Raw genomic sequence first — 25,854 nt, forward strand, 5'->3', positions numbered from 1 at the left:
GAAGCATTCCCTCCTGATGTTTCGCCTGCATATATGGCAGGCATCCTCAGGGTTTGTGACCTCTGAGGATGCCTGCCATAGATGCATGTGAAATTTCAGGAGAGAATGCTTCTAGAACATGGCCATATAGCCTGAAAAACCTACCCCTTAGAATTCTCTGGCAGAGCTTCTTTGTAAACTACTATTTGAACATGAGTCCACAGTGTGATGTGATAGTTTTAAAAAGCTGAAGTGACTCTAGGCTGCATCAGTAGGAGTAACAGTCCCACTCTGTTCTGTTTTGGTCAGACCTCACCTGGAATACTGTGTCCAGATCTATGCAATACGATTCGAGAAGGATATTGGCAAACAGGAATGAGTCCAAAGAAGCATGATCAAAATGATCAAAGGCTCGGAAGCCAAGTCCTGTGTGGAGTGTCTTAGGGAGTTGAACCTGTTTAGCTTGGAGAAAAGAAGGTTAAGAAGTGACATAATAGCCATGTTTAAATATTTGAAAGGATGTCACATTGAGGAGGGAGCAGGCTTCTTTTCCAGGCTTCTTTGGAGACAAAGACATGAAACAATGGATTCAAAGTACAGAAAAAGAGAAGAACACCCCCATTGTTAGAGCTGTTCAACAATGGAATATGCTACCTGGGAATGTGGTGGCATCTCCTTTTATGAGAGGTTTTAAGCAGACACTAGATGGCCACCTGTTAGGGGTGCTTTGGTTGTGTATTTCTCCATGGTAGGGATTCTAACAGCTTAGCATCCTTTCAATCTTGAATCGAGTTGTGTCATTAGTCATAGCAGGAGTCCCCAGTAGAGCAATGGCTCAATTGTGCCAGCAGGATTGCTGACCGAAAAGTTGGCAGTTCAAATCCGAGGAGTGAGGTGAGCTTCCATCTGTCAGATCCAGCTTCTCATTCAGGGACATGAGAGAAGCCTCCCAGAGGATGGTAAACTATCCAGGTGCCCCCTGGGCAGCATCCTTGAAGATAGCCAGTTCTCTTACACCTGGAGTGACTTGCAGTTTCCCAAGTCGCTCCTGAGAGGAAAAAAAATAGCCATAACGCTACTTGTCATTCTTCTCTGATCTTTGCATTTCACTTTCACTATCTCTTACTAAATTTTGGGTTGTTCTGTCATTGGATTTTCATAGTAAAAGATATTTTACTGTGCCTCCTTCTGTACTAAAAAGAGATAAATATTTTGCCACTGTAATTTATTTTCTACCAGTGTCTGCACAACCCTGCTGCTGCCCAGTAGTTGTTTGTCTAGCACATTTAGTCTGGCTCCTCAGCAAATGCTTGTCTGATGTGAGAGACCCTACTGCTACCAGTGGCGTAACCCTCATGCCTCTCATGTGCACACAATCTCACCAACACAGAAAGGTAGTGCTATTGGGACTAAGTGCCACACTACAAATCCCAGGATTTCACAAGATGGAACCGCGTTAATTAAAGGACAACTAAACTGCTGCATCAATACAGTCCTGGTCAGATTTACGATTTACATAAATGTATTGTTGTGCTTTAGTTTTCCAGGGTCGATTCTAATTGGGTCAGATCCACCATAATGGTTGGTGCTTTAATGCTATCTGTTCATCGTAATCCCCAGAAAATTCCTCAACCCATTAAATAATTGCAGGACTGCTGTTCTAACATGGTGAAGACTGATATAAATTGCTGATATCTCTGTCTATCAAACCAAGAGAAAGCTGTATTGAGAGTGGAAAAAAGCATGTTATGAGTGCAGATGGCTGTCTTTACATTAAGGGTGATCTCTTATCATGAAGAAAAATTGTTCTTTTAGAATTTGATCAATAACTGCAGGTGGGTTAATAGTTGTTTCTCTTTTTTAAAATATAGAGTATAGAATCATTGAATCATAGAGTTGGGAGAGACCTTGTGGGCCATCCAGTTCAACCCCCTGCCAAGAAGCAGGAAACTCACATTCAGAGCACCCCTGACAGATGGCTATCCGGCCACTGTTTAAAAGCCTCCAAAGAAGGAGCCTTTACCACACATATGAGAGGTGTTAATTTCTCGCTTACACTGTTGCATAGCCAGGAGATAATATTAATAATGAGGCCAATCTGAAGTCACAGACTTAGTAGGGTAATGAGAAAATAAATATGTTTACATACAGAAAATTCAGGCACTCATGTTTACTTTAGTATTACACCTGCTGCCTTTAAGTGGCTTCTCTATATTTAGGTATATGTTTTGAATTCAAAGTCACTGTTAGAACCACAAGATGGAGCCATATACCATTGACATTTTGAATCAGAGAAGGTGCTGCTGAGTCAATATTAACATTCTCCTTGTAATCCTCTGCATGCTGTCATAATAAGAGCTTGGGAGTAACTACAGTGGACGTTTGATATCCACTGGAGGTTGGTTCCAGGACCCATTGTTGGTACCCATATTCATGGTTGCACAAGTCCCATGATATTTTGTCAGACATTATACAGTGTTCTCAGAATCTTAGCTGATTACGAGATCAGAAAAGTTTGCTGTGTTATTAACTTTTTGGTTAATTTAATAAGAGTATGTGATTGAAAAGTATATATAAATATATATGATGAAAAAAGTATATCTCACTGGCAGTTTCAGGACTGTGCCATCTCATTTTGATGACATAATATAACTCTTGTGAGGATTCAGGGCTACTTTTTCCCTTTTTCATCTTAATCTTTTTCTCTAGTGTCCTGTCAGAAAGACTAAGTAAGTAGAGATTTGTTTTACTCACATCCATCATCTTGCTTCATTTCAGGTGTATGAGAGACAGGCTAAAAACAAAAGGCAGGACACATCACAAATAATTTTCTGACAACTCATACTCAGCTTTTCTAGATGATCCTCAAGCAGTAATGGCAATAGTTTGAGATGGGGATATGTCTCTGTCATGGTGGTGCAGCAGGTTAAACTTCTGAGCTGCTGAATTTGCTGACCGAAAGGTTGGTGGTTCGAATCCAGGGAGTGGGGGTGAGCACCCACTGTTAGGCCCAGTTTCTGCCAACCTAGCAGTTCTAAAACATGCAAATGTGAGTAGATCAATAGGTACCACTTCTGCAGGAAGGTAATAGCACTCCATGTAGTAATGCTAGCCACATTACCTTGGAGGCGTATATGGACAATGCTGGCTCTTTGGCTTGGAAATGGAGATGAGTACCACCCCCCAGAGTCAGACACAAATAGACTTAATCTCAGGGAAAACCTTTACCTTTGCCTTTAATGATATTCATTGTATTATCAAAGGCTTTCATGGCTAGAATCATTGGGCTGCTGTAAGTTTTTCAGGCTGTATGGCCATGTTCCAGAAGCATTCTCTCATGACGTTTCGCCTGCATCTATGGCAAACATCCTCAGAGGTGAATATTGTTGTGAGGTGAATATTGTTCATGCTTGTAGTTTTGCCATTATCTCCTTGCAGATGGTGAAAAATCGGAATGATGTTCCTTTTGTACAGAGTGATATGAAGGGGTGAAAGCTTGAGCAACTCATCTATGTGTTTTCTCTTGCAATAATATCAGTAGAGTGCTAGTATCTAGTTTTAATGACCTCTGGCACTTATTTCAATGGCAAATGTTGTGGTAAGACTTGGCATGTGTAATGGTACAAGAGTGTAATCTTTGTATCTTTGTTCATATTTATGAAATCATATTTATTCTAACTCCAAAGCCTGGGTGTGTCCCAAGGGTGTTTCGCCTATTTTTAAGAGTTATTTTAAAATAGATTTTTATAAAGATTACACAGTTAAAACAGAAGGGACATGCATGGACGTGCACACATCTCTTCAGTTAGGTAGCAGATCACCATTTTAGGCTATGTTTTTTAAAAACGCAAAGTAAAAGAAAGGTCCTTTGATGCAATATTGGCCATACTGCACAAAGTAATTTGCACGTGAAGGTTTTGCAAGTCTTGGAAAAGTAGCTACATCCAGAAATAACAACAGGACTCAAAAAATTAGAATTTTAGTTGGAGTTTGGAGGCCTTGGTTTGTGGATACACAAAATCATGTGGTATTTTTGAAAGAAAGCTTTCACAATGGCTGCATAAATGCTGATGTTTTTTTTTCCACCCAAAGTGTGTCTGTGTATATGTATATGCGGTGAGCAGGGGAATATTTTTTTGCCCCAGGGGAAATTAGAGTGATCAGAAATCACTTTTGTTTTTGAAAAGCAAGTATTATATACTGATGATAAACAGTGTCCTGGGGACTCTTCACACTAAAGAAGTAGAGATATACTGCGGTTTTAAACGCCTCTAACAAAGAAGCTTCTTTTTGCAAAGTCTTTTAATGCTAGTCCAGTCTGCCCCCCCCCCCCTTTGCTTTCTGCCCAGCCGCATGGCTTTTAGCAGCATTGGCATTAGGGGTGGTAGGTAAAAGAGGACTGGAGTAACATGATTTTGAGTATCAGGTTGTAATGATGTGTCTGCAATAAGCAATGCAATAAAGTTTAAGCTAGGAACATGTTGGGTTATGTTCTAGTTCAGGCATGGGCAAACTTCGGCTCTCCAGCTGTTTTGGACTTCAATTCTCACAATTCCTGGCCTCAGGCCCTTTCCTTTTCCCACTTCAGCCACTTAAGGAAGGGGCTTCAGACCAGGAGTTGTGGGAGTTGAAGTCCAAAACACCTGGAGGGTCAGAGTTTGCCCATGCCTGTTCTAGTTAATCCTACTGTAGCTATGTCTGATTACCACCAGCAAGATAAAACAGCCACTGCCTTTAGAATCCCTTATTGGAGCATATGTGAAGAACAAACCAGAGAGAAATGTGGAAATTACATAAGCCTGGCCACCAGCTCTTAGAAAAACATAGATGTGGCCACGAGAATGGAAAAAGATAGCCTAAAATCATCCAGGATGCATTTCAAGGTTCTGTTAAAGACGTTAAGCCCAAGAAGACATTTATTTCGCTACCTGAGGTATATCTACATCACAAGGGTTCCATTTCAGCTTCCATGGTTGCATCCTGTGGAATCTGTGATTGGCAATTTGGTGAGGTATTACCATTCTCTGGCTCCAGATACTCTTTCTACTTTGGGCTATGACAGTTAAAATGGAATCATAAGACTATCTTTATATAGCTTGAAAGGGCCCTTCTGCCTGTTCCAAAAGTGCTTTGAATAGGTTCTGGCCTTTGGGACAGAAAAGGGAATTCTGCAGGCTTTGGAGTTATCAATATTAGCCATGGACTTCATACAACTCCAGGAACACACTTCAGCCACAGCTGAAAGAGCATGAGAGAGAGAGAAATGAGAGAAATTATGCATCAAAAGTGTGTCTATATCTGCAAAACCTCATGCAAAAAACAAACAAACAAACAAAACAAAACCAAAAAAAAGTGCTGCCACATTTCTTTTTCCCTCCTCCTTTTAAGAACGCTCAAAGATAAGAATTCATTTTTCTTTATAGCTGAAAAGAGGATTTGTCATGTCAAAATAATGGAACTTAATGCCTTTAAATATCTCAATTAAGTAACCATGGAGTGACATTCTCATTTGGAAATTATACTGAAGCATCAAAACATGCCCCAGCCTGTGGTTGAGGCTGAACACCTCTCTCTGTCCTTGTAATCATCATTGTAGTCATCATCATCATCATCATCACCATCATCTTTATTTGTAACCTCCCCCCCCCCCCCCAATCTTCCCAAAGGGAATGACACTGGAGAACATTGATATTCCAAGAGAGAACATTATGAGCAAATCTGTGGATTCTTCAAAAGTCAAAGTTGCAAATATAGGACAACTGTATTTATATTATTAGGTGACATCTCCCCACTTATTGTTTCACTTGACTAATTGCTGCCAAAGTGCAGTTTCTAGCCAGCTGCTTTAAAGCAATTGAGACCAATGGTTCTCTTTTCTTGCAAAGTGGCACAAGGGTGCAAGGTATCTAGTGTCAGGCTGCTAGATGCTGGTTATGAAGTTTCCCTTGTTAGATTTATGAATCCCTTTTTATAATTTCAGAAACGATGGATATGCTTTTAATTATTTATAGCGTTTTAAAGCTGCAACATGAACAAATACACATAACTGTCAGGAAATGATGTGTGCATTTGCTTTTTAATAAAGTGATGCCTGATGCTAAAAAATGCATTCTTATTACTTTTTCGGTTCAGTGGCAGTATCTGTTCAGTGGGAAATACACTTTGGAAGAAATGCCTCTCAATCTCTTCCAAGTTTTTCAACAAGCTACAAAATTCTCACAAAATATATTACAGAATATATTGCAGAGTACTTTGATTTGAAATAATAAAACCATTAAAAAGAAGAAACTATATTCAGTCGAGAAAGCATTAAAAAAACCCAATCAAGATGGCAGTGACAAATGAGCCCTCGGCTAAAAATAAAGTATGCTGAAAGTAGGCTACAATAAATAAGATTGCAGTCTGGTACCATCTTACCTGGGAACAAATTCCACTATGTAGACTTAATTCTGAGTGGTGAGATGTGAGGTTTCATGATAAATCTTTCAAATCGCTAAAAGGCCAGCAAAAAGGAGACAGTGTGAACTCCTGGGTGGGTGCCATTTCCAAACTATGTTGGTACCACAGAAAAGCCCCTGTTCCTGGCATTTGTCAAGCTCAGAGCTCTCAATTGTGGATAAGAAAGTAGAACCTCCAATATTGCATTGAGCTTCAAGGACTGTTACCTCAACAAAGGAAGAAACACCGTTTGGCAATTAAGAACCAGCTCTTTAGCAGGCAATGATTTTTAGAAGGTAAATGCAGATCATATCAGCGTTGAAGATGTGATCGAGAAATGTTAATGCTCATGTTCAGGCTATTACCTTTTCTTTGAAGCGAAACCATATTTCTGTAAAAATGCTTCATATGTGGTTTTCTTTCCAGGTGCAAACTTGTTCATCCCATTGTTCCTAAGTTAATGATGGAAACTCACATCGATGGTGCTCATTTAACGGCAGCTAATTATGGAAACATTTAGCTATTTTGGCGCATGATTCCTAGTTAAAAGTGCACTAGAATATTTATTCTGGCTTTTGTATCAGGTACTACAGCTCTTTAATTGAAAGGAAGGATATCTCCAAATGTATGCCTGTTGAAAATGGGGGTGTAGAGCCATCTAGGGACATCAGGACCTCATGATATCCTTTATTCACAGGGACACTACAGTATAGGGAAAAGTTGGCAGCTTTTGGTGTGTGCGAAATACCTTGCTAGTGATGAGACGTTGTTAAGTCCTGCTGCCGGAGCCTAAAATGTTAGCTCCATTTTCAATGTTTGTGGTGTTGATCATATATTTTCTAGCTTCTTTAAATTGCCGCTATTTCAAGCAGTGTTTCTCAATCTGGAGGTTTGGACCCCTTGGGGGGGGGGGGGGGTCACGAGGGCATGTCAGAGGGGTTACCAAAGGCCATCAGAAAACACTATTTTCTGTTGGTCATGGAGTTCTGTGTGGGAAGTTTGACTGAATTCTATTGTTAGTGAGGTTCAGAATGCTCTTTGATTGTAGGTGAACTATAAATCCTAGCAACTACAACTCCCAAATGTCAAGGTCTATCTTCCCCAAACTCCACCAGTGTTCACATTTTGGCAAATTGAAGATTCATGTCAGGTTTGATCCAGATCCTTATATTTTAATCCAGAGTGCTGTCTGGATATAGGTGAACTCCAACTCCCAAATTCAAGGTCACTGCCCACCAGAACCTTCCAGTATTTTCTGTTAGTCATGGGAGATCTGTGTGCCAATTTTGGTTCAATTCCATTGTTGGTTGGAATTCAGAAAGCTCTTTGATTGTAGGTGAACTATAAATCCCAGCAACTACACCTCCAAATGACAAAACCAACCCACCCCATCCCCACCCACACATCCCAGTATTCAGAATTGGACGTATCTATCGGGTATTTGTGCCAAATTTGGTCCAGTGACTGAAAATACATCCTGCATATAAGATATTTACATTACGATTCACAGCAGTAGCAATGAAAATAATTTAATGGTTGGGGGTCACCACAACATGAGGAACTGTATTAAGGAGTCGAGGCATTAGGAAGGTTGAGAACCGCTGATTTAAAGAAAGGGTATGTGTATCTGATTTTCTAATTTGCAAAGAATGGAAATCCTAGGAAAGAGAAAAATCCCGTGAAAGTCTCCTCTTTTTAAACAACTATTTGTTGTTTGAAAGGAGAGTGATGTTACAGCTTAAATGGTGTGAATGCAGGGGAATATGTACCCTTAAACCTGTATATCCATATTAGATGTTTTTGCTCTCTCATAAATCAAATTAAAGGGAATCCCAAGATTATGGCTGAATTTGGAAGCTGCTGAGGTGGGAAATTGTCAGTAAGTATTTATTTATAGTATTTGTATCCTGCTTTCTCTCTCTCAAGAAGATTCAGAGCAGCTGTAAGCTACGTACATTTCAGAGGAAGGAACAGCAAATGCACCTTTGAGAATTCCTTGAAATTCAAAGTCGCCATAAATCGACAAGTGCCTTGAAGACACACACACACACACACACACACACACACACATGTGCATCCAAACTAAGAACATAAGAAATGGAGTGATAAAATATCACATAGCAGGTTAATCAGAAAAAACATAAATGTAAGATTGTAGCTTCGTATTCAGACTGAAAGAGCTCCCCAGGCCCTGGATACAGGCCTGAATTTTGCAGTGGTGTATTCTGCCTTGAAGTGGTCATCCATCTTCATTTTGAAGCCAATGAAGTGTGATTGCACATCTCAATCATTCCTTTATATTAGAATGATTCAAAAAGGAAAAGACCGCAAGGCTCGACACAAATATCTTTATTGTTGCAATTATTTGTGATTGAACATCTCAATTCCTCCAGCCATGTACTCAGCTTAGGGAGAATCCCTTGTGAAAGGGTCGTATGTCTGGTGATACTTTTTTTCTTCCTCCTCTTTGAAACATTCTACATCATTCCTTTAAAAAAGAATGGATTTAATAAGCCACCTTAATACCCTAAAGCTACCAGATCCCATCTGTTGTTGGAAGCTAAGCAGGGTAAGCTTTGGTTAGTTCTTGGATGGGAGCCAACTGCTAGGTGCTTTAGTTCAAGGGAAGGAACTGGCAAACCTACCTCAAAATATTCCTTGCCTGAGAAAATCCCATTAAATTGATGGGATCACTATAAAACTGTGGAATTGACTGGAAGGTGCATAAAGGCACAGACCTGGACTCATCAGAGCTGGTGTAATCTTGTAGAAAACATCTTTGTTTCTCAGGAGTAAATAACTGGAATGAGTAGACAGGGTGAACAAACAGGAGTAGAGTAACCTTGAAAGGCAAAGCATGTAGATTTTTGGTTTTAAAAGCTTCATTTATGGTTTATTTGAAACTTTTTCATTTTAGTGAAGGCATTTATTGTCATTCTTTTTTGTTAGTTGTTAAATAATCTGAATCGGCTTTCTCTCATAGCAAAGTCTATATGTACTTATATGTTATTTGGCTTGGGGCTTCTGTCTCTGCTTAACTTGCTATTGCAGTTACTTAAAAAAGAAGGTTGGGGTTGGACCTCTGAGGACCTTTCACACAACATCATTTTAGCATTATTATTCTATTTAAATTGCCATGGTTCCAATCTGTGGAATTCTGGGATTTGTAGTTTGTTGAGCTCTCTGACCGAGAATTGTACATTCCCTAAACTGCTAACTCCAGTGTCCTCTAGGATAAAACCATGGCAGTTAAAGGGTTCTTCTTCATGGTATCTGCGAACAAGACCTAATTGTGGGATGGCCACAGATGTGGTTGGGCCACAGTCCAGCAATCGGTCAGTTTGGTAGGTTGATCTTAGAGTTACAATGCAAAGTAGGCCATGCTACCTTTATCTTTCTGTCCCTGGCTTCAAGAGTACTACATGGTTATCTTCCTCCCATCCTTTCATCTGAGAGGGGAGCAGTTTCTCTCCCAGTCCCTTCTCCTACTTTGAGTCACCATTTGACTTAATGTAGCCAGCCCTGCATATCCACAGATTCTATATCCATAGCTCAAAATATTCAAAAAAATCCCCAAAGTTAAGATTGCTTTTGCCACTTTATATAAGGGACACAATTATACCACACCTGTTTATATAATAGGAACCAAACTCCAGCAGATACCAAGGGGCCAGTATATCTATCTATTGATATACTTTATCAGTCTAGAGCAGTGTTTCTCAACCTGTGTGTCCCAAGGTGTTTTGGCATATAACTCCTAGAAACCCCAGTCAGTTTACCAGCTGTTAGGATTTCTGGGAGTTGAAGGTCAAAGCATCAGAGGACCCACAAGCTGAGAACCACTGATCTAGAGAAACATTAAGTACAACCTCTCCAGTATAAACTTACCTGGACTATTGTGAAATCATAAGCTTTCCTGATGTTTTTGTATGCATTTTAATCTTTGTAAGGCATATCATGGCCCAGTGCTGAAAAAGTACAAGATATAAATTAAGTAGCATAACAACCACAAAAAGTGCCTTTTTATGCACAGCTGTATCCAGTCATTACAAGAATATTTGAAGCAGACACAAATTTGTATTTGTGGGACATTGTTTATACCGTGTGTTCTAACATTTGTGGACTGAATTTTCAAGAAATCAAGTTTTTGTGTTGTTTGCCTTCCACTGGTGGTTTGATTATCCATTACAAGGCAAACTGGTGGAGGATGAGCAATGTAGCTCAGTAGGGCTTTTATTCTGTTGTTGTTTGTTCCAAACTCTTCTCTTCAGTGCATTTGCTACATTTATGTACCTTGTGTCACTGCACCAAGCTATCAAATTACAGATGAGAAAGCAATAATCCTGCCAGGAGGGAAGAACTAAATATACAGTATACAAAACTAGCTCAAATGTGTGGCTTTTGTTTACATATGACTAGCCTTTTCCCTTACTGAGACATAAGCCATATAAATTCTCAGAATGTTCCCTGAGCTAACCTAATCCCCAAGAATACTATCATCCCATCTGTCATTTATTATTGATTACTCAAAACATTTACTATTATGATGGGAGTGGGGGGTGAAATGTGGAAACTACATTTTGCAGAGACATCTAGAGGAGTGTTGAGAGCTAAGGCTAGATGGCCATCTGTCAGGGGTGCTTTGAATGCAGTATTCTTGCTTCTTGGCAGGGGGTTGGACTGGATGGCCCATGAGGTCTCTTCCAACTCTGATTCTATGATTCTAAGGAGACAGTTTACTTTCAGATTTTGTCCTAGGCTGCAAAAGATTGAAAATCTACTGTGTTATGTAAGGTAATCTCATTCAGTGACTGGTTTCTTGGTGTGACCAAGGAACCACACCCAGAGTAAGCCTATTGTTAACTATAACACATATAGGATAAAAGGGTAACGTTGAGATCTCAAACAATAGATTTATAGCAGGAATCACTTTGTTACATCTACCATAGTTTGTCAACTTAAAAAAATTAAATGGGAATGCAACTCACCATAAAATTGAAGCATCGACCATCCTGCTTCCAGTATTTCTGAAATATTAATTTCAAAACACAAAAACACTTTTAAAAACTTGGTGTAAATTTGTTTTTTGAGACACACATCTTCTCCTCACATACACATACACCACAGCAAATTTTCCCAAGTACATTTTTGAACTTTGCCTCAAATAGCCCTGTATGCTAGGAACCAAAAATGTTGTTTGAGCGCAGATAAATCAAGATATTCTTCTCTTGAAATAATGAATGGCGGACGTTGCTGGCTTCCATGTTAGTGGGATGGCAGGGGATCCATTCTGGTTTTACTCCAAACTTCAGAGAAAGTATCCAAGATATTGAACATATTTTGGTGATAGGATTCAGTACCCATAATCATCATCTTTTTTCATATCCTGTCCCCTCTCCAAACAGGACTCAGGGCTGCTTACAAGAAGTAAAAACACAGTGCAGAGCACAAATTACAACATTACATGATACATAAACAATAATATAAAAACCCAACCAAAATAGCTCCTTTAAAGTTTCAACTAAACCTCAGAATAGATTCACCAGCCCACTGATATGGAAGGGAGTAGCCACTACTGGTAATGAAATGGCTACAAACACCATCACATTGGACATAGAAACAAATATATTTTACCAAACAACAATTATGGCCATGATATGTCAGTACATCACATCTCCAGTTGTGGGTTCAACCACCTTGAGGAAATACAGGATGGTTGCTTCTACATAACCAGAAAGCATCTTTACTTCTAAGCCTTCTGCTGTTTTTTAAAAATTAGACAGTGAGAAACGAAGGTACTGCTAATGTTCCTGTAGGTACATTTTGCAGTACCTTGGAACTGTAATTTATTGTATTTTAAAGTAACTTTCTAAACACTTGGTGAATCACTGAATGACTGATCTCTGGCTATCTATAGCTGTAACCAAGCATCAACAAGGCTATTAAGGAGTTGTGTATCCAGAGCGTTTGCCATAGTTGAAATCAGCCCTGACACTAACCTCACAATATATATCCTGTTTCTGCTTTCTTTGGTGTTTGTAACAAACAGAAGGAGCCAGTGTGGTGTGGTGGCTTGAGCATTGAACTTTGGAGATTCCAGCTTGAATTCCCCTTGGGCAAGTCACACTTTATCAGCCTCAGAGGAAGGCAAAAGCAAACCACATCTGAACAGATCTTGCCAAAAGAAAACCCCATGTGATAAGTTCAACATAGAATGACCATAATGACCAGAAGGTATACAGCAACAACAACAACAACAAAAAGTTCTTTCTCTCCTCTTTCTCTGCAAAGCCAAAATTGAATTTTCAGACATTTTAGCCTACAATCTCCATGTGAACAGTTACTTTATTTGGGAGGGGGGGGGGAGAGTTGGGCTGGGCTTAATAAGGTAACACATATATTGTAATGGATTCATGCTTGAATTGCTAACAATTAAGTTGTGCATGTATGCAAGTCTTTAAACAAATGCAGAACTGCACCTGAGAAACCCGATAGCCACTGAGTTTTAAAGACCCGTGGCCCATGCACACTTCAGTTTCTCAGTTTCTCCATTTTCTGCACAAAATAAGTGATGTTACACTAGTGTTTCTCACAACAGTCACAATGCATAGCATTGCCCTAATTTTCTTTTAGATGGCAGAATTCAAGACAGCTTTAATTTTACCCCTATTATGAAGTGTTAAATACTTGCAAAAAAAAAAAAAGGTTTTACCTAGTGCAATATCAGTTTCCCCCATTGCAAATGGTCATGTCCCAAATAAAAAGGGCAAGAATTCCCCACTGGCAATTTTTTATTGCCTCTTCAAATAATAGCTGAGTAAAACCCATTACCAATAGGAAATTGCAATTGATTAGAGGAAACAGGGAAAATATTATCTGTTTTGAAAGATGTTGTGTGTGCAATTCTAATTGCTCATTCAAACTTTGGTTTAGGGTTCTTTAGTGAAATTTGATACTTTGGACATTATTCTCTTGTTGCAAGATTTTTTTCTCTTTGCTATGTATCTTGACAAAATATGATGTAAAATTTGAGTCATATTGAGCTGGTACAGATATACTACTACACAGGATCACCCAAGTGGCCTTCCTGATGGGGTGCTCCAGTTCATAGAAACATAGAGTTGGAAGAGGCCACAGGGAACATCCCAGTCCAACCCTTGTCATGCAGGAAATTACACTGTTGTTGAGTTGCCACTCCCGTCAACCCAAACAAGCAAGACCAAGCATGAGAAATAACGGGGACTTCAATCCAGCAAATTCTGGAGAGCCATGCATATACTAGTCCCATGCTCAACCATTGTTTCACTTTAACATGTTTAGCATATTCCACATTTTTTTTAAATTAGAGCAGCTGTTGTCAGCCTTTGGTCCTCTAGGTATTTTTGGTCTTTGGTTCTAACAATTCTTGACAGTTGGTCAAACTGGCTGGGGCTTCCGGGAGTTGAAGTTCCAAACTCTTGGACTAAAAGTTGGAAATCACTGATTTAGAGCATTTATGCTAAAATACTGAATGTGAACATATTTCTTGGACTATGGTCAGTAGAAACAGAGAGACAGAATTGTATAGTGGTTTGAGTGTTACATTACGACCTTAAGGGGACCAAGGTTTGAATTTGAGTTCATTCATGGAAACCGCTGGGTGAAAATGGGCAAGTCTCTCTCTCTCAATACCGAATCCACTCTGAAAAAATCTTGCCAAAAAAGCCTTGTGTTAGTTTTCCATAAGTCAGAAATGAATTAAAGACACAACAAACCAACAGTGGAAACCTGACTAAACTTTCATTACAATTAAATATTCTAAAGATAACGTATATGCCATCTGCAGAAGGAACAAGAAGGTGCACGTCATTCCATTCCTGTACCAACTTCTCATATCACTAATTCATTTTGGGGTGCAACATTTTTAGACATAAATATTTCAGTGGCTGTCAGTGGGATAGCAAATTTGCTCTAGGTTTTCATGTGAACTGTTAAGGAACTATCCAAAGTGGCGAGGGATATCACCCTTCTCCTTCATTCAGACTAAGATACAGTTGAATCCACAATTTAATCAACATGGGAGCCTCCAATTGCCATTTCTTCAGAGCTTCTAAACTTAAGGGCTGCCTCTTCTTATCCAGTTGTTGAGTTTGGGACTCTTTTAAATTGTCACCATTACCTGGTGTGTAATTGTTGGGAATGTAGTCCCAACAGTGCCCAAACTGTGGAGCCTCCTGTCTTAGGAGCTTCACCTTTCTCTTCACTTCATGGCCTTTTTCTGTCGTGTAAGTGTAGTGGAGTGCTTTGAGTGTTCAAGACTAGAGTTTGAATCCCCCCTTGGCCATGAAAAACCACAGGAAGACCCTGAGCAAATGATACAGTTTTACCTTCAGAAATTCCTGTGATAGGTTCAGATGATTTGAATGCACACAATGACTTGGAGACACACAACAACAACAACAACAACAACAACAACAACAACAAAGGATATTCTGTTAGACATACATCTGGCTTGCTGTTTCTTTCTTGTATCTTTCTGCCATGTGCGCTTTTATAAACTACTTTTTTGTTTTATTGCATCATTCAAATTTTATTCTTATAATGAATATTTGCACTGGAACTGCACAGTAAAAGAAAACCTTTTAAGTAATAAGGAAACAACAACCAAACACCCATGTTTAAAATGTAAACTATGATACGCAATAAACAACAAAGGACATTATTATGTTAGCATACTTATCTGTCAGAAAACTTTGATCATACTTTGCCCTACCCACCTCAATTACTGTTCTTGCAAGTAACCTTTGTGCTGCATTAGTTAACATTTGCCCAAGGGGATATTGGTAATTCAAGGAAAGTGTGAGTCCTTACTCAGTGCCCTACTTATTAAACTTAAGACACCCACACATTGCCTTGATAATTTTGCTTTTTCCAAGGGACAGCCACTTTCCATGGAAGATGCCTTCTCGATGCAGAAAGTGAGCAGTCCTATGAAACACTAAGGAGCCTCCCATGCTCCTGGTTTTGCTGGGGCTGGTGGGGAACGGTGAATGAACTGAGAGCTGGCAAATTTCACGTACCTGCCTGGAGGCTTGTCGGGTCGGCTTCCTGTCCTCAGATCTCCCCGTCTTGTGCAAGCAAGAGTGCCATCCATCCTCCACCCATCTCTGAGGGAAGAAGGAGCAGCCCAGCCTGCGAGGTGGTTCTAGCCTTTCTTTTTTCTTCCCCGTTTAAATGTTGGTTTGCTCTGCTTTAGCAGCCAATAGCACGCACACACACACACACACACACATACGGAGGGAGCATTCCGGCAGGCTGCTTTCCTGCAGCTGAGGAGACGACATTCATAGACCTCCTTTTGATTAGGATATGTCACTGTTGTCAGGGCAACTGTTAACGGTGGCGTATCATATTTTCTCCTCCTGGGTTCCGTGCTGAATATTTCAGTGTGCAGGAGCTGCAAAGAAGCTACCAGCAAAGAGGAGAAGGCACTGCATCAGGAGGGAATGAAGACGTAGGATCTGATCAAGCAGGTTCAGGGAGCAGCAGTAAGAGGAAGAGGCATCCAGACTGATGGGCCTGCAATTACGGCCTGCTGTTTTCCCCTTGTCAAGGTGGAGGAGACTGCGGGCTGCCTCCTGCTAACTGAACATTGGTTACTCAGCAGCTCTTTGGAGGCTCTTGAGCTATACGAGATCTTTTACAAATGAACAGGCTGCTTTGCAGCTAGCCAGCTGCAAAGTGGAGTGTGGAATTGATATATTGTAGGGTACTTTTTCCCCCAAAAAGGAGACTAGCATTATGCCCGGTTCGACAACGGCTATACGGCAAGAGAGACTTAAAAAGGCAGGTGTGAGGCCAAACACGCCTGTTCTGTTTACAATTAACGAAGAAGATGAACAGCAAAAGAACGGCAATTCCAAGAAGCAGAAAGGTGAGTGCTGCTTACTCAGGTAGCCAAGTCAGTCTGTAGGATGAACAGCTCAGCAAGCAGTGGATTTTGCTAGTTGCAGTACTTACATGGTGTTTGTGAACAGTCATCCAGTTTGGTACATCTTTTATTTGTTTAAATATAATTGGCAGATTTCTCAGTTTATATTAATCACTGAAAGCCGGTTCTTGTTTTGACATGTTTACCATATTTTTAAAAAGCTACCTTTTGGTCACAGAGATTGCTACTGGAAACAGAAAAATGGATCTGTTTCTAGCTCGCTAATAAGTGTTTGTGTTATTCCGTTGGCATATGCTGAGAAAATGAGGGTATTACAGTGGAGAAAACAAGATTCTTCTTAGATGACTAAGGAAGCCACATCAATGTGAAATTTTCTGGAAGACATTTTACAGCCTGTAGTACAGATTTCTGGATAAACTCATATGCTTAAGTATTTTAAATATTTGGTTCAAAGTTCAGTACTAGACTGTAGAAAAACTTTGGAGTTTGGTTTTTCAGGTTGATCTTTGACAAAATCTTGTTTTATTAACTCTGGGGTGCAATATCCTCACTTCACTGTCTTTAAGATTTAAATTGAATCTTATTAATGCTCCACCTTGTGCCTGAGTCTCGAAGAGTGTTTACTGTGGCAGAATTATCATAATGCTTTGGATCCTTAGCAGTGATAAGTGAGACTGTTTACTTAAAAACTCTTCTTAAAATGTCCTGGAATTATTAAAAATACTGCTGTCGTATACAGTGGGGTGGTACTGATCATGGAGATAGGACTTTGTACATTTCAGTTGTCTCGTTGATTGAAGGTTCATTTATTTCCCTTTTCATTTAGGCAGATGACTAAAGGGGAGTTTGGCAGGCAAATATTTACAGATTTAAATAGTGTTAATGTTTATCCTTTGGGTTTGGGCTGGTTTGTTTGACAGTGACAGTTACTTTCATGTGCTCCTCTCAATGCTTCACTTCCAGGAGCCTGGCTGTAAATGTCAATGTTTTCAAATCTTTATTGGAAGTGAAGAAAAATGTTCAATACACCCAAACATTATATAGATCTTCAATAAAGCAAACCCTGTTCTGATCAGCTTGTTTCCAAAACTGCCTGCTTGGGAACATTTACAATTATTTGCATACATCTTGGTGTGTTTCATAATCATTTTAGAAACCTGAGAAGTAGTAAATGACATTCTGGACAATTACAGTGGGAAATTAATATGGAGTCAATGAGTTCTTTAGCAACAGACCTTTAATGATATTGCTTGGATTAGCACTTTGTAGTTCTCAGGATGCAGATTCTTGTCTGAGCTTTGCTTCTGTATCAGAGTGCCCTTTGGAGTTTTCCTATGAAATGAATTTTGCATGCCATTGCAAACTTTGAGAGTGGAAGGAGGGACATGGTGCCCCTGGGATGCTGCTGTTGACATGAACCAGCAGATGAGTCAAAAGAGTGTTGAGAAGGCACTCCTGTGCTTTTCTTAAAAAGTTAGCAATTTTGATTTTAAAACTACAATGTTTTGTAGTTATATTGTTAAATGTATCATCATGTCTGATGTCCACAAAATACTTGCAAGGAATCAGTTTCCATTGAGGCCTTTAGGACTTTTTAGTAATATTTTTGTCCAACTTGTAATCAATCAATTAATGGTGTGAGTGTGTGAGTGTGAGTATCAGTCATATTGTCAGAGTCACTTGGGTGTGTCTATGTGCTTTCAAGTTAGCTTTCGACCTGTGGCAACCCCAAGAATTCTACAAAGTTTTCTTAGGAAATAAATACTCAAGTGTGTTGTCTCCAGTTTCTTCCTCTGAAATACAACTTATTTGTTGGTGGCCTCCCATTCAAGTACCAATTAGGCCTGACCCTGCTTAGCTTCCAAGATCAGACAGGATCTGGTGCCTTCTTGTACTTAGAAATGGTTTATTCCAATGTATTTGATGCTGTAAGTTATAATCAAAAGCGTACTCAGTACTTTGAAACTCAGATTTATCTGCTAGTAACAGCTAGAATCCTGCACACTTTATGTTTCTGCAATCTGTGTTTATTAACAAAGGGACAAAAACTTGAATCTGTATGTCCATCACCTGAGGCCTGGGGGAAAAAAAAAGTAAAACCTAAGAATTAAAGACGTTTAGAGCCAACAACTTATTTTGACTACTTGCAATACCCCACATAATAGCTGTCCATAGCTACCTAAAATTTTATTTCAGAAGTTTAATTTTGGGGTAAATGGCCAATCATCTTGCTGCTGGTTTTGTTAGGGAATCCAAAATTCTTGTTTTTCACCCTGAGATCGACCAGTAAATTCAGATCTACTTTCTCCCCATCCATGATGTCAGCTTATGAATGAATTTTACAAATTTACTTCTTAAGTTCTCATTCATCTCCTTATCATGAAGATGCCTTGATTATAACTTTATGGTGCCGTTTGTTATGCCTAAGAGACAAAAATAAGTTTTCTCAGTTCCTACTGTTGTTGCTAAAATGTCTCGTGGCCCTTTAATTCTGATCTATTTGCAAGCCATTTACTATCATAGTGTCTTCTCTGCAGTAGAATTTCTTGATTCCTCCAGCAAATTTCTGTTGCTGCTAAAGTACCCTTATGTATCACCTAAATGCAACTTGAACAACAACAAAAAAGTTAGTCTAGACCATGGGTTCTCAACCTGTGGGCGCCCAGTTGTTTTGGCCTTCAACTCCCAGAAATCCTAACAGCAGGTAAACTAGCTGGGATTTTGGGGAGTTGTAGGCCAAAACACCTGAGGACCCCACAGGTTGAGAACCATTGATCTAGTGGATATGCTTTTCTTGTACTGTTTTCAAAGATAACATTAGAATTTCCTGTCCACCAAAGATTTAGAAGACTGAACTGTATTTATATTGATGCACAACTGCTACTATCTGGATTTAGTGTACACAGATCCATGCCGAGTCAATAGAAGGGAAGTCAACCTGGTATAAAAAAAAATCCTGTCTACATCCAAGGATTGTGTTGGTGTACATTTGCTTTCTGTAGTGCAGATGTGTTCCTTTTAAACGCAATGGCTGTATAATTGATTTCCTCAGTAGCACACATGTGGAGTAATATCTGTATTAAACCAGCTTGAATAATCTATCATTTATACTCGTGTATAAATTGACTTCATGTATAATTTGGGGGGGGGGGGGTGCGAAATTTTGAATTCTGATATGACCCTTGGATAAATCAACGATGATTTCACAGAGAGGAGAAAGTACCAGTGCCCTATCAGAGGGACAGTCATGCTTGGCCACTGCCACCTCCGTTTTCCTGTTTAGGCATTCAAAAAGGCCAGAAATGCTATTCTAAAATAAAAAAAATACATTTTTTTCCAGAAATAACTGGGAGATTAAGAAAGTTTTGTCAGGTTTTTACCACATCCTCTAGACATACCTCTAGACTTTCTTAATCTCCCAGCCAGCTCTTGAAAAACTATTTTTTTATTTTAGAACACCACCACTGTTATCTGTTATTTTAGATACTATAGCTTCTTCTTCTGCTGCTGTTGCTTTAATCATTATAATCTCAGTTTCTCAGTGTATCCGTCATTACTGATTTGAGTTTTGGACTATTAGTGATTCAGATTGCTTCCAAGAAACTAAGAATCAGTATGGTACTGCAAGATCATGTATCATGTTCCAAATAGTGTCACTTTTGCTTATTGTGCTGTTGAGATCCTGTCTGAGATGATGTTATTCAAATGATATTGTTCAGATTGTTCCTAGAGCAGCCGTGATTACTAGAACCATAGTTGTTGTAACCATTGACATTTCTTTAACTTGTTGGCCCTAATCTGAGAAGACGCTAACCAACTGGGATGAAGAAGGGCTTATTTTGTTTGTTTTTACCTTGAAAACAATAAAGTTTCTTATTGCAGATATAGCTAAAATTAATTTAACTATTATATCAGGGCTATATTCCATTCATTTCTGAAATATTGTCTGGTCTTTCAAATGCATTGTTAGTCCTAAAATTTTAAAAATTTAACAGCTGAACACTCATCATAAAAGAAAAATTTAAATCCAGTCATTATTCCAATTAGAACATATCTGTTAAATCAGTGAGAACTTAATGAATCAACACTTGAGTGGCTTTCATTGATCCACTGAAACTTCTTAGTGCTACCAGTTAGATTTCGGCTTAACACTTCAATATATTTAGTGTTCTAGCAAGCTACTCAAAAACAAGGCGTTATTTTTTTCCAAGTGTTTGCATGTGTTAAAATTGCAGCACATCAAAGCTACATCTGTTATTCCTATAGTAAAAGTCAGAACCTAAACTAACAAGATTGTGTTTGGCTTTTGTAATTACTCAACTGAGTTTCTCTTAATTTTGAAATACTTAGTAAACAAATAAATTGAAATCCAAATCTATTAGGAGTAGATATTTTTTTTGTCGTGTCAGGAGCATCCTGTTGTGAGAGAATTGGCCGTCTGCAAGGACGTTGCCCAGGGGACGCCAGGATGATTTTTGATGTTTTATCATCTTGTGGGAGGCTTTTCTCATGTCCCTGCATGAGGAGCTGGAGCTGATAGAGGGAGCTCATCTGCCTCTCCCCGGATTCGAACCTGCGACCTGTTGGTCTTCAGTCCTGCCAGCACAGGGCTTTAACCCACAACGGAATACATGAAAAGTCAAATGCATGCTGGAACTGTAAACAATATACAGTCACCCCCTCCATGGTTGGGTTCAACCTTCATGGATTTGATTATTTAAGGATAATGCTGACCTATGGAACTTTAAAGAGGGATTTATAAGTCTTCTCTTACATACCTAGTCTCTCAGCCAGCCTTCTGAGACAGAGAGACTGCAAATGTGAGATGAGGCTTATAAGTCCCTATTAAAATGGCATAGAGTGGTTTTGTGTGTGTCAGGACCGACTTGAGAGGAACTGCAAGTCACTTCTGGTGTGAGAGAATTGGCCATCTGCAAGGGCATTGCCCAGGGGATGCCTGGATGTTTTACCATCCTTGTGGGAGTCTTCTGTCATGTCCCTGCATGGGGAGCTGGAGCTGACAGAGGGAACTCATCCACGCTGCCCCAGATTCGAACCTCCAATTTGAACCTCTGAACTGTCAGATTTCAGTCCTGCCAGCATAAGGGTTTAACCCATTGCACCTCCTGGGGGCACCTAACTTTTAGCTAATTTTAGAAGTTATTCTCTTTGCTATGTGTGAATCTTCTTGCAGAGCTATTGTAATCAAACAAAATAATGAAAATACACAAGAGGAATTCAGTATAAAAGAAGGCAAGTCTTTTGGAATATGTTAAATACTATGTTGGTGTTGCTCAGACAAAATGGTGGGTTGATGAAACAGAAATTCATTCACTGGAGGCTTCTCTCATGTCCCTGCATGGGGAGCTGGAGCTAACAGAGGGAGCTCATCCATGCTCTTCCCAGATTCGAACCTCCGACCTGTCAGTCTCCAGTCCTACCAGCACAAGGGTTGAACCCATTGTGCCACCTAGGGACTCTGGTATAGAGTGGTAGCAGCAAGCTTTGCCAGATGGCTGCTTCTTCCTTGTGAAGGAGAGTTGAATTTGCCTCACCTGCTGCCCATTTCTGCCTTGAAATGAAGGAAAGATTAAATCCACTGATTGTACTGTAGTTTTTTTTTGTTGGTATTACATATGTGGTAAGATGTTTACAATATTGACAGTTTTTTCATTTTCATGGGGATCCTGCACCCCTAACCACGACAAATGTGGAGGGCTGACTGTAGATTCTGTTCCATCACAAGCTTTAATGTGTTCATTCAGACAGATGAAAGAGATTTATTTTACAGTTGAATACATTTTTCAGAACAAGAAAGTTCTGAAAAATGTAAAGCGGAAGCTTGAGTGGAATTGCTATCAATTTAGTGACCTTACACGGTGGATTTATTTTATTGCATTTCTTCCTATTTTTAATAAAATACATACTCCTGAAGATGGAATTGAGAAATTTCTTGTACAGTCCTATCCCTATTTGCTCAGAAAAGGCAGGTACGTTCCCTTGCTGGCTTCTTCCTTTTACCTCTATGCATTTTCTCCTGGAAAGACTACAATTTGTACCTGTTCAAACATGGATTGTTGCCTTTGGCAGGGTAGAGTACAGGAGTCATCTGCAACAGTAATTCCCAACCTTTGGTCCTTCACATGTTTTCGACTTCAGCAACCAGAGTTGCACAGCATGATCAAAGATCAGGAATTGTAAGCGTTGATGTCCAAATCACCTGGAAGACCAAAGGCTGAGAAGCACTGGTATATAACTTCATGAGATCCCCTCCTCTATCTTTTCTTAACCTTTGGGGAAGAGAGGTGCCTCACTTTTATATGACTAGTTTTCTTCTTGCCCCAACACACCCATGTGAACATCATTGACTCAATTACTCATAAAGCCCTTATTGTGCTTTTCTGTTCTTCAAAACTCTCCCTCCCTCCACAACATGGAATAACCTGTCCTTCCAGTGTTTGGGTAATGAACTAGAAGCTGCTGCCAGTCATAACTTCACCAAGGCAACAAGTGGTAGCTGTTTCCTAGTAGCTATTTCATGGCTCAAGTATCAAAGATAGCAAGGCAGCAATGAGCCCTCTTTGGTCACCTTTAAGTATACTGCTCCTACCCCACAAGGTTGCCCTTTCGTAATTGCCTTTATTGTCAAGGGTGTTGATTACCGTACCCAAACTTCAGTAACTTAGCAATGTTTCTGTTGATGAGAATGTGTTCCCCCTTAACTCAGAATTAGGCTGAAACTGAGCTTCATGGCTGCTGGAAGGAAATAGGATGCTTGTAGGCATTTCGTTTACTCTGTAGCTTCTTTTATACCCATCTAATTGAAATGCAGTCACGGGTCAACTAGATTTGTAAGGAAGGAAGCAAACACGTATCTTTTTTAAAAAATGGTTCAAAAAATAGAGGAGGGAAAAGGAAGGTGGTTTGGCCAAGATTGGGTTGTAGAAAGCCTGTGGCTGAAACACATCCTTGGCAGCACCTCAGTCATTTTTTTTTCTGTGTGAGGAGCGACTTGAGAAACTGCAAGTCACTCCTCCTGTGAGAAAATTGACTGTCTGCAAGGATGTTGCCCAGGGAATGCTTGGATGCTTTACCATTCTGTGGGAGGCTTCTCTCATGTCCCCACATGAGAAACTGGAATTGACAGACGAGAGCTCACCCCGCTCCCCGGATTCAAACTGTTGACCTTTTGGTTTGCAGTCCTACTGGCTCAAGGATTTAACCCATGGATCCTCAAACTTTTTATTTATTTATTTATTTATTTATTTATTTATTTACTTACAGTATATTTATTCCGCCCTTCTCACCCCGCAGGGGACTCATGGTGGATTGCAATGTACATATACATGGCAAACATTCAATGCCACAGACACACAACATATATAGACAGACACAGAGGCAATTTAACATTCTAGCTTCTGGCCACCAGGGGAGCTGTTGCTTCATCATCTGTTTGTGACACTGATGAAGTACTTTCCTCAGCCTTTGCATACTTCCTGGAGATTTTTTTATGGCCTCATAAATTAGTTAAATTAGTTTAAACAGAGAGCCAATTCCTATGCACACTGCACATGTTATTTGTCATGCAAAAAACACTTTAAAACAATAAAATAATTAAAATGAAGAACAATTTTAACAAATATAAACTTATTAGTGTTTCAGTGGGAAGTGTGGACCTGATTTTGGCTGATGAGATAGGGTTGATGTTGTTGTTGTTGTTGTTGTTGTTGACCCTGAGTGAGGTCTGAGTAAATTATCTTGGAGGGCCATATCCAGCCCCCGGGCCTTAGTTTGAGGACCCCTGGTTTAACCCATTGTGCCACCGGGGGCTCCTCTCTCAGCCATGACCATGGCACATCTTTTCCATGTTCCAAATTTACAGAACTGAATCTGTGCTCAGCATATAAAGTAGGATATAGCAACTAGAGTACTGGCAAAAATAATTTCCCATCATGCAGTGGTTGTCTGCAGGGAAATATTCTGATTAGATTCCCGCCCCACTATCCAATCGACGCATTGACCTTCAAGTTTTCTTTCATCACCCAGTTTCTGTGACAGTGCAGATCTTTGGCTTGAGATGTCATTTATGCTATTCATCACCCTTAGTTTGAAGTGTAGCAGCAGAAGAAATAGCTCTTTCCATTCCTATAAATTCAGTTCAGTTCTGTGGTGCCTTAGGAAATTTGTGAATTGAAGGAACAGACCTGAAGATAATTAGGAAGTAATACTCCGTTGAGCACAGTGGAATTTACTTATGAATCAAAGTGCATATTATTTCTCTGTAAATTCATGCTTAGGCAAGGAAAGATCAGTTGTGGGTGCTAAAATAACCAAATTACCCCATATTTTAAAAAAGATAACCAAGGGACCTTCCAGATAGGCACTTTATCTCAGGATATGATCCCAGGTTTTCTGTTTACCCCAGATTATCTGGCAGTGCAGACTCATATAATCCAGTTTAAAGCAGAAAACCTGGGATCAGATCCTAGGATATAGGGCCTGCTTGGAAGGGCCCTAAGAGTTACTACTGTATGTAGACAGAGGATGTTAAACCATAAGGATTGGCCTAGATGCCCAGTCCATGATACAGGACAACTTTGAGATGTCATATCCTACCAGTTCTCCAAGGGACTGAATCTTGCACTTTCTTTTTCAGCAAAAAAGAAAGGTTTCTTTTTTTCTTCTTGTTTGAAGGTTAAAGTTTACAAGAATGCTGCAGTATTATTGTTGTTTATCTAGCTGCAGGCATATTTGAGAAACAACAAACATAATGCACAAATACCAGATGGCAAGAGCCGTCTGCAAGTCAAATAGAACAGCAGTGCCCAGATGCAAAATTGTGATGTCTTCTCTATTTCATTTATATTCCAATCATAGACGTTTTTAAGTTCTGTGTCTTGAAAAATATTAGCAAGAACTTGTATTTCCACCCATGACCAGGTTTCGCTTTTTCTTTTTAAAAACTTAGTGAAACACATTGTGGCCTTCTTAGAGTGGGACTCTGTCATTGCATGAAACATAAAATAAAGTAAGAAATAGTAAATATTCCCAAGGAGTCTATGGGACTGTTTTCATGAGATCTACGCCTCATCCTAAACAGGAGTAGTCAAATATTTATAGATGCTGGAGTTTTCTTGAGGCTAATTGCACACCTGAGGACAAGCATGGTGTAATTGTCTGAACATTGGTTTACAAGTCTGGATACCAGACCTCAGTCATGGAAACCCACTGGATGACCTTTGGCAAATCACAACTTCAGTCTCAGAGGAAGCAAAGCCAAAGGCAATCCCCTTCTGAACTAGTCTTGCCAAGAAAGCCCCGTGATAGGTTTGCCTTAGGAGTGTCATAAGTTAAAAACGTCTTGAAGGCAATGTAACCCTGGACTACTTAAATAAAGAGGAGATATTCATTTGCAATGGGTGTGGGGCTAAAATTGCATGACATTCAATTGTCCAGATTTAGCAGAGACAGTCACAATTTATGTCACACATTCAGCTGCTTTTAAA

At 39.6% G+C, this 25,854-nt stretch overlaps 1 protein-coding gene and 1 long non-coding RNA gene across 9 annotated transcripts in view; one reads left to right on the forward strand and one right to left on the reverse strand.

Annotated features, from left to right (window-relative positions):
* MAP7 (microtubule associated protein 7) overlaps positions 1-25,854 on the forward strand; it is a 157,488-nt gene that overhangs the window by 14,262 nt on the left and 117,372 nt on the right. For 7 of the 8 annotated variants that reach the window (XM_067466555.1, XM_060753425.2, XM_067466537.1 and 4 more), the window contains exon 1: positions 15,778-16,330. The exons of the other annotated variant lie outside the window; for it this stretch is intronic. In XM_067466555.1, coding sequence (XP_067322656.1) covers positions 16,198-16,330 — 133 coding nt within the window. In that variant the 5' untranslated portion in view covers positions 15,778-16,197. Of the gene's footprint in view, positions 1-15,777; positions 16,331-25,854 lie in introns of those variants that run through there. 8 annotated transcript variants of the gene reach the window in all.
* LOC132760992 (uncharacterized) lies at positions 8,798-15,546 on the reverse strand. Its single transcript, XR_009629920.2, has 4 exons — positions 15,477-15,546; positions 11,406-11,444; positions 10,306-10,385; positions 8,798-8,905 (listed from the first exon to the last, which is right to left on the reverse strand). It is a non-coding gene; the product is annotated as an uncharacterized lncRNA (long non-coding RNA).

Source organism: Anolis sagrei, chromosome 1 (genome assembly GCF_037176765.1).
Source record: "Anolis sagrei isolate rAnoSag1 chromosome 1, rAnoSag1.mat, whole genome shotgun sequence".
In the NCBI taxonomy this organism is placed as follows: domain Eukaryota; kingdom Metazoa; phylum Chordata; class Lepidosauria; order Squamata; family Dactyloidae; genus Anolis; species Anolis sagrei.